This window comes from Cydia splendana, chromosome 20 (assembly GCF_910591565.1).
Source record: "Cydia splendana chromosome 20, ilCydSple1.2, whole genome shotgun sequence".
NCBI classification, from domain to species: domain Eukaryota; kingdom Metazoa; phylum Arthropoda; class Insecta; order Lepidoptera; family Tortricidae; genus Cydia; species Cydia splendana.
Window position 1 is genome coordinate 7873737 of NC_085979.1, and position 13988 is coordinate 7887724.

The 13988-nt window shown below is 38.4% G+C and overlaps 1 protein-coding gene across 3 annotated transcripts in view; it reads left to right on the top strand.

The window, feature by feature from the left end:
- LOC134800708 (RNA-binding protein fusilli) overlaps positions 1-13988 on the top strand; it is a 133522-nt gene that overhangs the window by 90089 nt on the left and 29445 nt on the right. For all 3 annotated transcript variants that reach the window (XM_063773214.1, XM_063773216.1, XM_063773217.1), the window contains exons 5-6: positions 366-455; positions 1034-1088. In XM_063773214.1, coding sequence (XP_063629284.1) covers positions 366-455; positions 1034-1088 — 145 coding nt within the window. The remainder of the gene's footprint in view (positions 1-365; positions 456-1033; positions 1089-13988) is intronic.

The following is a 13988-nucleotide window of genomic DNA, read 5'->3' on the forward strand; positions in this document are numbered from 1 at the left end:
GTATATATATGGATAAATGATTTTATTATTTTTATATCATTTTGATCCATGTTCATTCACTGATATCTATGTGTTAAAATTGTTAAATATGAAACGGTGTCGTCACGACATCTAGCCGAGGATAGGCTAAAGGTGTGTGCGGCATCTATTCGAGAATGACTTTTACTTGAATTCCGAGGCACGTTTTTTTCCTTAGACTTTATTCGTCTTATACGAAGTTACATATGTCTTTGGTAATAGTTTAATGTTTATATAGTAGTATTAGTAGTGTTTCTACTTGAAGTAATTAAGAAGTAGTTACTTTTCTAATTTGACTGGTTTACTAGTAATGTTATCATATAATTTTCCTTACATCCTCCAATCAGATTTAGGTATACCCCCGTACACGGGAGACAATTTCTACGCAGCTGAGGTCAAAGACATGGCCAGTGTCATTAGGAGAATAATTTCAGATGGTAAGCTTTCATTACATATTATATGTATGTATTTACATTATTTTGAATGTCTATTTGTATTTCGTATATGTGTATGTTTATTCAATGTGATTGTGTGTGTGAACGTAGGCTCACAAAAATTTAATTCTAATAATATTTTGAGGGTTACTTTGCCCATGCCCAATATCTTTTAACTTTGCCCACTGACTAAATTTGCCTATGTGATAACTTAGGAGCAAAATTAATCGGTTATGGATATATTAATTATGGCATTTAATTAAAAAAAAACATAAACTGCGCATATTAGTCCTTATTTCGATTGGATATTGGTGTTGGGAAAAAGAGAAAAAGGGCTTAATTTTGCGCATATAAAATTGAGCGACCCATAGCACAGTTAATATAAATCGTAATAATTCGTATATTTTTGCAATTGCATTTTAATTTGTTTCAGTACAGTCGACGCGACGTCAAGGATATTACGCCTTTTGCATCTTACGCCTTACTACAAAGGAGTAAGATGCAAAAGTGTATACATATCTTTGAGCTCGACTGTACCTATATTCATATATTGTACTAAAAACGTCATATTTACTTTCCAGGTTTCCGGTTAGAGCTGCCGGAAACGGTCGACTTAGTATTAGAAACTGGAATATGGTGAGTTTATTGTAATCATAAAATGAAATAGATATTATACACCAAAAAAGGGACCAAGTCCACCGCTGGCCGAGGCGAGCATCGAACCCGCGTTCAGCTTACGCGGCTAACGTCCTGATCACTAGACCACCCGGTCACGGCGGCACCCATTCCAAATTCTCTGGTGTATGCTATCTTTGAAAGCCTAGGCGCCTTTGACCAACAATAATCATTGTTTAGACGACAACGGTTTCACTCATTTGAATTTTTAGTCGCTATTGGCGACATGTTTCGGGCCCGTCGGGGGTCCTTCCTCAGGCTCGCGTGCTCGCGGCGGCTGCACTTCGTGAGTGAAACCGTTGTCGTCTAAACAGTTTAAAATATGTCTCACGAAAGTATAATTTCGAACAATAATCACTTTTATGAATTTAAAAATGTCAATATATTCGCCTCTGGTCCTCACCGTAACTTTTGTATCTCTCTTATACAAGCATACTACAATACAATACAATATTGCATCAAAAGCGCCGGCCGTTTATATCGCCACGGCACCATTAATGATTTGGTCCGGCGGTCGCTTGCTACCGTTTCTGTGCCTGCTACTTTAGAACCCTCAGGCATGGCGAGAGACGATGGTAAGCGACCGGACGGAGCCACACTGGTGCCGTGGAGACTGGGTAGGCCTTTGGTGTGGGACGCTACATGCGTAGACACCTTTGCGCAGTCCCACATCCAGGCTACCCGGGCACAGGCTGGCGCTGCTGCCGACCAGGCCCAACTACTCAAGCGCCGCAAATACTCATCTTTACTGCAAGATTATGAGTTTGCGGCGCTTGCAGTGGAAACAATGGGTCCTTGGTCGGCGGACATGAAAACTTTCATGGGGGACCTGTCGACACGGCTGGTCGACGCTTCGGGAGACCATAGAGCTGGCGCTTACCTCTCCCAGCGCATATCGCTGGCAATACAGAGAGGTAACGCAGCCAGCGTTATGGGCTCAATGCCGCAGGCGGAGGTTCTAGAAGGGGTATTCTCTTTATAACTTCTTTTTATTTTCATATATTTTATTAGTATATTTTAGTTTTTATATAATATTATAAGTATTAGTTAAATTTTTAAGTAGGTTTATTTTAATTTTAGTTTAGTTTTTAAATCGCTACATTTATAATATACAATTGTTTCTACTTTTTTCTGTGAAAATATATACATAAGAAAGTTGCTTTTGTAAATACAATATTATAATATTAGGAAAGTGTTATTTTAGCTATTTGACTCGAAGAGTTTTTATTTAGCGCCTACGCTATTTCTCATAGCAATAATTTGTTCATACAACATTAAACCCATTCTTACAGTATCATATCTACAGGCGTTAAGAATGTTTTTTTATTGTAATGATTTATTTTCTTCTATTATCATTATTAGAGTCTGGCTACTGAAATATTACACAAATGTTTGGCGAGAAATTCATAAAATCTTGGGCTGGTCACACTTTGTGTAGTAGGAATTATAGTTTTGATACTAGAAAATATTTTTGATTTTCTGTGCACACGTAAGGTACCTAAGGATATAAGTTAAATATAATTTGACGTGCACTCAAAGTCAGCTCACATAATTTCTACCACTATGTATAGTACAGTCAACGATAAACACATATGTTAACACTTTCTCACCATATACCATTGTAACAAGGCGAAAAATGAAATGTAGTGTAAATAAGACCTAGCTCAATAATACCGTAATATTAATCCATCACAAAAAAAATACATAAGTACTATGCCAAATATGCTAAATGCTAAGTATCAAAATATTAATAGAGCACCAACCTCCTAGTTTGTTTACATTTGTTTAGGAGTTGTAAACATTGCAGTTTTCGTTATACAACGCTACACGTCGACTTCGCACATTGTCGTAATTATTTACGAGCTTAAATAATAGTTGGCGAACCTCACTCAGTATGGATTTTATTAATATTATTTAAAATAAACCCCTTATAAACCGCAAACAATTTAAATGAATGACATAAATCGACAACTGACTTTTAGCTTTTTTTTAAATCATAGACAATTGGTGATACAACAACGAAATATCTGTCAACAAATTTTGGCTAGCCAGACTTTATCGGTCTGTAATCAAATAATGATTATACCCATTGATAAGATTCGCTGACATATATGTTAAATATAATCATATATTTATTGATAGTAATTTAATCCATAATTACTGTCAATAAATATATGATCATTTATAGCACAATAATATAAAATGATTAATGTTTTTCATGGATTTATGACGAGATGATTGATTCATCATACAGTCGTTTTAATGATTTATTGTAAGACTGAGTTGAACCTGTGGGGAGACACTCCTGACTTCGGGCAAACTCGGCTCCGTTCGGCTCAGCATTGCTCCGAGCAATTATTAGGGTTGGCACTGCTTGACGTCCTTTTGTATGCACGACCACAGATAAGATAGTCACTTGAATTTTGACAACCCTAAATAGCAGAAAGGGATAGTGCCATACATTAGAAAGGGACAGCATGATTCGACCCTTTGTAGGAAGAAAATTCGGTTTTGTAGGAAGTGTCCTTTCTGTACGGTAGGGGCTATTCATAAATTACGTCATTTCAAATTAGGGGGACATCGGATGATGGTAGCATGACGTAGGAGGAAACGGGGTCATTCGAAGCATGATTTTTGGATGATTTTAGGGGGGGGGGGGGTCGAAAATCGTCAAAAATCGATGACGTAATTTATGGACAGCCCCGTAGTGCTATTACTTATTCTGTGGTTGAACCTTAAATTGAGATAAATTGTGAACTAAGAATAAGTTCTTGGCACGGATCTAGACTCTGATTAACCGTCCGCCGGACGCCGGACGGTATCGTACTGGCAGTTAGATCAAAATTTTGACAGTTCCGAACAACTGACAGGCCGATACCGTCCGGCGGACTGTTAATCAGTGGGCCCCTTTAGAGTAGTTGCATTTGCCCCATAGTTGCAATTCTCCCAGGCTGTAAAATGTAAACACACGAGATGTGACATTTTTGCCACGGCAAACACTTCCACCACAAATTCCATAAAAATAATTATAGGTACTTAACTCTCATATAAAATACAGGAACATTGTTCTTAATATCGCTTTTAAAACGCAGGAAAATAACATTTTTCAAACCAATATAATGTTGACCTAAAATCCATAATACTTATGTATAATTGGGGATCAAACTTATAATGGTTCTTCTGTTTTGGTTCGGTTGGTTGTTAGAATATTACTCAAGACGTTAAAATATAGACTACCTCCGGCAGACTTCGCATTGAAGCATTTAGGACTCAAGATCTCCACGTAGAGACGCTTTTTCACTTCTTTGTGTTTGTGTTTTTAGTCGTGCGTCTTAAACCTTCGAAGATTCGCTCTCATCTACCATTTGTAATTACGAATTCCGTTCTCTAAAATCTTGTAGAAACCGCTTGTGACAGTTGTGACCCCTTCATAATATATTATTGTAAACACATGACTTTTTGTTCATTTATTTAGACCCGAAAGTCTAACTAGAACAAATTTTATAAATATCAAACGGTTATTGAGAGACCTACAAACATCTAAAAATTTGCAAATTTTATCAGTGACTGACTGGCATATTTTGCGAGCCTTAAGGGATACGCATTGGATTAGCGTAGACCAAGCTAACTCTACATGGCATTTGTAATGACAAAACATGACAATGTCATCATTAATGTCACATTTCTATGAAAACAAATCGGCAAAAAGTTAGCTTAAGCGCTTCACATATCTTACTTATGTAAAGAATCCTAAATGTAAATGTGTATCCGAGTTAATTAAGAGTCTGAACTCTGACTGCATTAAGTAGGAACATTTTTTTTTGATCCTAATTAGGATGCCAGCTAGGACGACTGAATTAAGGTGTGTGAAATTTTAGACGCACTCTATGCTCTGTCTACGGTGTGCGTGATTTATTTAGGGTTGTCAAAATTCAAGTCATTATCTTATCTGTGGTCGTACACGAAGGGACGTCAAGTTGTGCCAATCCTAATAATTCCTCGGAGCAATGCTGAGCCGAACAGAGCCGAAAATGCTCGAAAGGATCAGCGCCCCCTTTCGCGCCCCCCTGCCTCCTGAACCTGAACTCCTGAGCTCCAGGCGCTTTAATCCATCAACGTGCACACTAGCGCCACTGCTAAATAATCGTGAATTCGTGGATCTATGAACTCAAAACAAAAACGGCCGTTTTAACTTTGGACGCATAGATTGACGAATCCAGCAACATAAAAACTAGTTCTACTAGTAGTAGTAATTGATGAATTCAAAAGGTACTTAAATACAAAATATAGTACGTAGCGGCCACCTTTTTTTAAATACCTATCGTTAAATTTAAATAATCACGATTATTTAGCAGTGGCGCTAGTATTCACGACTGCACGTTGATGGGCTCTTAAGTTGAATTGTTCGAGTGTTCCATGGTATAATAATATACTCCGCCTGGAACTCTATTCCGAGATTCGCGTATGACCTAACTGACACGGGCCTACGTCATCATGCTGTTTACAGGTTCTCAAACTTTAAAATGTGGGAGAATTTTAACCAACGGTGAAAATTATTTTAACGGCATTAATTTTAAGTTATTCATGTAGAAACATAGTAAAATAAAACAAATCTAATGTATTAAATTAAACTTTATTTATCTATACAAGACAAACGTTTGAAAAACTAATTCACAGTTACACATTAATTACCAAGCTTACGACGTGAAAAGTTTGAAAAACACTGCGACTGCTGACACTGAGCGAGAAGGAAATAACAATTAACACGCGTTCGACAAGGATGACGGTCAGGGCATGAAGTTATCTAGATCCGAATTGTCAAATGTGACAGCGCTATCCTGTGTTGCCAGTAATGTAAACAGAATTACCCGAACATCTGAAATTTCTTTAGTGAATCGGAAGATATTGCTAACGAATAATTAAAAATGACGTGTTATTGTAAAATTTAAGATAAAATACATATAAATGAAAATTATAAAATTATAAAGAAATATTTTAACTTATTAACCATAGGTATAATGTACCCATGTAACATGTTATGTTGAAATAAAGTGGCAATGTTATTGTGACGTAGGCCCGTGTCACTCTGGGAATAGAAGACCATGGAGTGTTCTATCTACCGTGTGCGCTCTGCGGTCTGCCCCACCACGTCCCCACTCCGTCCCCAACCGCCAACTCGCGCGCACGTCGGTAAACAGTGTGGTGATAACGTGTTGTTACTTGTTAGTGCTTTCGGGAACGATAAGGAGGTGAGTGCCGATAGCTTCTTGATTACGTCTGCTGCTTAAATACTGCCCTGCTAAGCCAAACAGCACTATCTCAAAAGAAAATTCAACACTACGAGTAACTTATACTTTAGTTTCTATAACTGAGAATTCCATTTTCAAAATCATTTGTTTTTGAGCTAGCGCTATTCGGCTTAGGAGGGCAGAATAATCCTCGCGTGACTTTTGCTTTGCGTCTAAAAAGTCAAAACGCACTTAATGGGTTAAAGTGTCCAAACATTGTTTTCGAGAAAACATTTTATTGTACGGAGTTTTACTTGTAAAACGCTGACATAGATTGACTGCTTTGAAGCAATATTCCTTTAACCTCTAGTATGCTTTGAGGTGAAACTGTGTAAAATAAATCACACGAGCAATAGGCACTGGTGTACGCAATGTGTCCAAACCGTATTAAAAAGAGTGAAAAAACACACACTTGTAAAGTCCAATCTTACTCTGCACGAACATTTCGTGACAAAGTGTGAAAGGTGCCACAATAAACTTCCTATTTTCACTCCCTTTTTCTATCATTGCAAAATCATACGCAGTTTGGTCCGAATCTTAAGACGCGCTGAGGTTATATTTTTCGTGTGACACGACCTATTTGCGTTTGAAGAGTGATACTTAATACATGATCATATTACCTACTTGTAATTAAGAAGCTGATGACCTAAACATATAGGATGAAGGGAACACCTCAACTAAATTTAGCCCGAAACAAAGCTAAGTTCTACAAGAAATCGACCGCGGAACTCCTCCAATACCCATCTTGAATTAAAGGTTACCTAGAGGAGACACTAAATGATGTCGCTCAAGAACTCTACCTACAGTATCTAAGGTGGTGGTACTAGTGCTCGACATGCTAATGCCCAATAGATCACACTCTGCTGTCACCTCCATTGACAATGACTTAAGTTTCAAGATGACATGTACTGGGACTTCGTCGAGCACCGTACCTTTTTGATTTTTCTAAGAACTCTATTAAGGATTGTAAATGCTACTAGATTCTTTATTGAACTGCAGACCAAGTGCAAAGAAATCTATACCTAGATCTAGATCTACATTGCCTCAAACATGGCTCTGATGGCTTACGCTCTCAAGTTTTAAAGAAATGCTACATGCCTTGCAGTATGATTCTGTGCAGACGGCTTACCGTGAACACCGAAGTTCGCAAATTGCGGGCATCTTTCTCTGTCACTCTAGTTACTAGTCTTGGAATAAGATGCCCGCAATTTGCGAACTTCGGTGTCCACGGTTGGCCCTCAGGTTACGGCGTCAGCAGAAGACCTATGTATGTCTAGTGATAGATGGACTACATAAAGTTCCACCTCCAAACTTCTTGATCTGAGGGCCAAAGCCGCCTGGCCATTTCGCGGTTCGAATTGTGATATAGAATTTTCTAGTTTTCTCGGGCCAAATTGGCAGTCCAAGAAGCATCCGACCCGCGACCGGCAGTTTGTAACCCGCTGGTTTATGAGCATCTTAACTTTATCAAACATTTGGAGTTCTAGACGGATTTGCAAGACCAGCAAGATTTAACTGACGTCATTTCATTAAAGACCGTCATTTTGTTTATATCATAAATGTCGTTGCAAAGGATATCGCATTGAAATACGCCGTATGTTTGGAATGCTACTAGCAATATCACTACAATATTTCATACATATTTGTGCTTGAAAAGGAATGTCAAGCAACTACGCAATACCACGGTCAGTATAGGCCTTAATACAAGTATAGGTATACTAGCTTTTAAATATCGGCCTAGCTAACCATGTCCACTTTCGTGGTCAAATATTTCCAGTTTGACATTATCAACTGTCAAGTACTCGTAACTACAAATGTAGGTATACTATAGCCGCCAAGGGGGCGACAAAGTCGCGCCCAAAGATATAGTATAGTATATCGCGCCTATGACCCCAATATTATAGCTGTTCCAATCGGTAGGGTATCGATAAAAATAAATGTTAGCTTGGGGCAGGGTCCAGGACACCCGACAAGAACCTATCATTATACCTAAATCACTGGTCCGTGAGTCTGTATATTTACAACCTAGTATTTTTATACAATTACCTAACTGGCTTGAGCTCGCATGTGATATCGACGATAAATGTAACCTAGAAGACCTAGGGTCAAAGATCGCAGCGTCTCGGAACTTAAGACAACATATCAGCGGATCGGTGTTCAATATCAATATTTAACAACAACTATATATAACACTTCATTAAAAAACTTTTTACAAAAAAAAGCAAACCGACTTCAAAAAGGATGAAATAAAATTTTATTCTTTTTGAAGTCTATGCGTTACCAACTGATATGTTTGAAGTCGGTGCCAAGCCAAATTTTGAAGCATACCATGATTTTGGTGCGATTCGATAAGGTACCTACGTTGGATTGCCTTACACGACGACAATGAACGTACTTTCTGTAGGTACAGTCGACGTTAAAAATATGTTTACACTTTTCGCCTTATTACAAAGGAGTAAGGTGCAAAAGTGTAAATATATCTTTGACGTCGATTGTATCTAAAGCCCCCTCCAGACTATGCGCGTGAATCGCGGGCGAAGCAGCGAACGCGAGTGTGGAGTCGATTTCGCAGGTCTGCGTTCAGGACTCCACACTCGCGTTCGCGGCTTTGCGCCGCGATTCGCGCACGAGTGTGGAGGAGGCTTAAGAACACACCTCAGAACACACGATCAAACCTTCTTGGCGCAGTCTGTACCATGTTTGTCGGCACATTAGTGGAAATCCAATGCATTTTTTTCGTCGTATTTTTTAAAGAGCATTTCTTACTAATGCTCGAACAGTCTATAGCACGCAAGTGTGAGATTGGGACTGAGTAATTTCCCGTCCCTTATCCAGAGGACTACATTTCAAAATATAAAACAATTTAAGAAATTTACCTTCTTGCCAAATTTCACCTAAAGCGGTTCAGTTGTTTAGCCTTGAAAAGGCGACAAAGAGGCAGACAAAATTACTTACACATTTGTAATAGTTATTAGTGCAGTTCTAATGGGATTTATAGCCATAAAGCTGATTATTTTGACTGGTATTGTTACTACTTGGCTTGGCACCGACTTCAAACATATCAGTTGGTAACGCATAGACTTCAAAAAGAATAAAATTTTATTTCATCCTTTTTGAAGTCGGTTTGCTTTTTTTTGTAAAAAGTTTTTATTTTTCCATTTTTAGTTTTAACGCATTGTTAAGAGCGCGACGCATGAATGAAAAACAAGATCATGTTTAACACTAAATTCGTGTACCTATTACTTTAATAAATATGTATGTAATCAGGAATTTTCTCGAGTCCGTCTGGGAAATTATAATTCCTGTCACTACTACACTAAATCCATCCTCCGCCCCGCCACTGGCCCAATCCCTCAACGCCCCGATCACTCAACCTCACAGCGCATCAACCCCTGATCCAGGAACCCCTCGACCCTGAACCAGGAATTTTCTCGAGTCCGTCTGGGAAATTATAATTCCTGTCAACTAAATCCATCCGCCCGCCCCGCCACTGACCCAATCCCTCAGCCCCCCGATCACTCAACCTCACAGCACATCAACCCCTGATCCAGGAACCCCTCGATCCTGAACCAGCAACCCTTCAACCGCCATTCCCCGACCCGTTAATCTCTGACCCCTTAACTCCTAACCCTAACCCCCGATCAGTAATAGCCTTACCAGCTTACCACGAGTTTGACATTGATATATTCGCTAGCATGTGTGTAACTTACTTCCTATGCATCTCGCTCGTACTAACCTTAGTGTGAGCGAGATGCATAAAAAGTTACATTTAGATGCATAAGACGTTAGCGAATATGTCAATGTCAAACTCGTGGTAAGGCTACAGTTGCAGTACATCAAATTGGTGGTTTTCGGAAGCAAATGCTCGAGTTACTTTAGAAAACCCCGAAATCACTTAACACGTGCCTTTAAAAATTGAGGAGTTCCCTCAATTCCTCATGGATTCCATCATCAGACCAGAACCAAAAATAATACGGAAACACCGTGGAGGTAACTTCTTCCAAACAAAAAAAGAATTACTCAAATCGGATCACAGGTGCCGGAGTAATCGGTGAACATACTTACATTTAAAGAAATCATCATCATTATCATCAAAATAATCATCATCATCAGGTCTACTTCATCAAATTAGTGGTTTTCGGGAGAAAGTGCTCGAGTTGCTTAAGAAAACGCCCAAAACACCATGCATGTGCCTTTAAAAATTGAGGAGTTCCCTCAATTTCTCATGGATCCCATCATCAGAACAGAACCAAATTAAAATGGGACCAACTCGGAGGTAGCTCCTTTCAAACAAAAAAAGAATTACTCAAATCGGACTACGGATGTCGGAGTAATCGGTGAACGTACATAGAAAAAAAAAAAAAAAAAAAAATAGCCACAACCGAATACAGAACCTCCTCCTTCTATGAAATTGAAGTCGGTTAAAAATAGACGTAATTTGCTAATCATCTTCATCTTTCGATTGTAGTGTAGAAAAAGTCGAATCAATAACGATTCTTTTTAAAATCAGTTAGTACCTAACAACTATTTTGGGAGCCCTGGGAGATACATATTACCTTGGATTGACAAAACCACACGATGTAATAGAAGGAACTCACCATAAATTACAATGTCACTACCAGTAATGATTGTGGCTCAGACACCGGTGAAATTTTTTTCGGATTTAAACAAAAAAAAAAAAAGAAATTCAAAGTGGCGGACGTTTTTTACAATCTTTATCTTTTAAATAAAGAGTTCGTCTTATGTTTAGTTAAATACCGACATTATTATGTATTCAACCCTGCCATGGTTTAAAACTGTGATAGGGATTTCTTATTTGTAGCCGTTATTTGGATAATTTCGCAAATTTGTCAAAAAATGATGTGATTTGATAAAAGGCAAGATTGTATTTTTAGGGTTCCGTACCCAAAGGGTAAAACGGGACCCTATTACTAAGACTTCGCTGTCCGTCCGTCCGTCCGTCTGTCACCAGGCTGTATCTCACGAACCGTGATAGCTAGACAGTTGAAATTTTCACAGATGATGTATTTCTGTTGCCGCTATAACAACAAATACTAAAAACAGAATAAAATAAAGATTTAAATGGGGCTCCCATACAACAAACGTGATTTTTGACCAAAGTTAAGCAACGTCGGGAGTGGTCAGTACTTGGATGGGTGACCGTTTTTTTTTTGCTTTTTTTTCGTTTTTTTTTTTGCATTATGGTACGGAACCCTTCGTGCGCGAGTCCGACTCGCACTTGCCCGGTTTTTTCATCTACACGTATTTATTTAAAACTTGTTTCAAGATAACATTATTATTTGTTCTTATAAGCCTAGTTGCAAAAACGTTCATTAGATTAATTTTCGCCTTAAGACGAATATGGACGACCACCGCCCTTAAATCGCCTTTTCATACAAACATAGGTAGTCTAGTCCTCTCAGTCTTGCGATAGCTCTCGCCAGTCGCCATGGCCGAGGTTGAGCAGGTCTTGAGCAACTACGTCGTTTCAGCGGTACCTAGGACGTCCACTCGGGCGTCTCCCATTTTGTTGTCCCAAGTACCTGCGCTCTCTTCACGGCACGATCCTCTCCCATTCTCTCTAAGTGTCCGAGCCACCACTGAATTTAGCCGCTTTTGTCTCTCAATCTTTCGCCACTATATCGGACCACATCCTTATTTCTATGGCAACAAAATTATATTACGATATTTGGCTGACTGCTGACTGTACATTTGCTTATTTTTATCAGGTCGCTCAATAATATCTGAACATGCACTTTAATCTACCTACATAACTTACTATCAACTTTGTATTTTTGGCCCATCTCAGCATTCTTAGCCCGTTTCCCGGACGAATGGCAATGTTTGCCGAAGCCGTGAAAGTCAATCTGAACAATATAACTCAAAAATAAATTTAAAACAACAAAATACAAATTGATAATAATAATATAGTAATTACTTTGATTGATAAGAATGATAAGTCATATATGACATAAATCACTCGTATGGGCTCTATAGACTAAGGTTGAGGTTGACAGCACTTTTTATTTTACTTCGTGTAAAAAAACTCAGAAATACCTGTATACCAACATGACAAACATAATTTAGTTTACTTTAACTTACGGATTATTTGTTCTAATCTGCAGCACCGCCAAACGAAAGCAACCGAGAGTTGCCGAGAAATGGCCGATGTCGTAAAATGAAGATTGTTATGAAAATGTCTTTTCCTTATTGTAAATTAAATACGCATCGGAAGCGATAGTTTTTATGCTCTAGTTCTATTCCCATATGTAGATAATTGATTTGAACAGGTTTTTCTTATCATACTTGCGTCGTATTCGAGAAACGTGTCAAAACTTTTTTAGAAATTTGTAAGGCGCCATCTCGCTTCTTCCCTCGTTTTTTATCCCGTTCTGGTTTTTCAATTGTATATATATGATACCTAGAATATGTACCTACGTACCTTTCGGATCCTCAGATGTAAATTTTTATCATGATTATTTAGAGCAAATTTTCCGTCTGACGTACCGTTTTTGAACTACAAGCAAAAAACTGAATAAGAGCAAAATTTCCACAACTCCTGGAATGGAGCAAACTCAGATTACACTAATCTAATTTAGAACCAAATCTTGTTGGGAATTAATTCCCGGAAAAATCTAATTTGACTGGCCGTTCATGAAGTGTTATAGTTTGTTGCTATTTATAACAAAACTTTTTCAAAACAAGCGCACACTTAAGACGGTCTTATCATATCATAACCTTAATGTTATTTTTAACGACACGCAATGTATTTCGAATTAGCCTTTATCAGCCCACGTTCCGAGTTAACAGCTCGAGCGTAAACAGAAACACTCGAAGGTGACGGACGGACTGTTCTTAGTAAAATGATCAATGATTCTTGGTATTTTTTGTGAATCTTAACGTTCCCTGTCCCTCTTAGGTACTCTACGTCCTGTTATTGTTCTGTGGGGCTGTGCACAAATCACGCGAGGTGTTTTCGGCTACTTTTAGGTAGGTACATCCGGCTGGTCAAGGCCACGAGCTCCAAAATTTCGTAGTTTTACACCCTTATTCATAAAACTTTAGTCGGGCCTGATTTTTGTTTTATCCCTTTCTTACAAATACATAAGTCTCAAATGACAGATAAAGACAAACGATTATTAGCTAATTGAGGTTTGTAGAAGAAGGGGGTGGTTAGTATTTAACTCCTACCTATCCTCTCTAGGACTACTATTATTACTTATAATAGGTATATTTGTGTCGAAACCGTTAAACTATGGAACTATAGCATCGCCTTAATGATTTAGCCAGAATGTAATCGGACTCACCACGTCGGTCGAGCACGTTTTGCCTGCCCAAGCGCGCCGCGCGCGTAACCGAACACGTTCGGAAACCTACGCGTATTACATCCTAACTAAAAACTGTTTGCGTGTTAAAATAAACCTTATTAGGACCACAGTTAGGTTTTTATTTGATTGTGATATTTGTGAATGTATTACGTTTTAGATTGGATGAAATTTAGTGCTGATTTTGAGTAGCTAACATAAGTTGTTTGGTAAAGTAGCCGTTCTTTTGTCTCGCATTAGGTAGATAT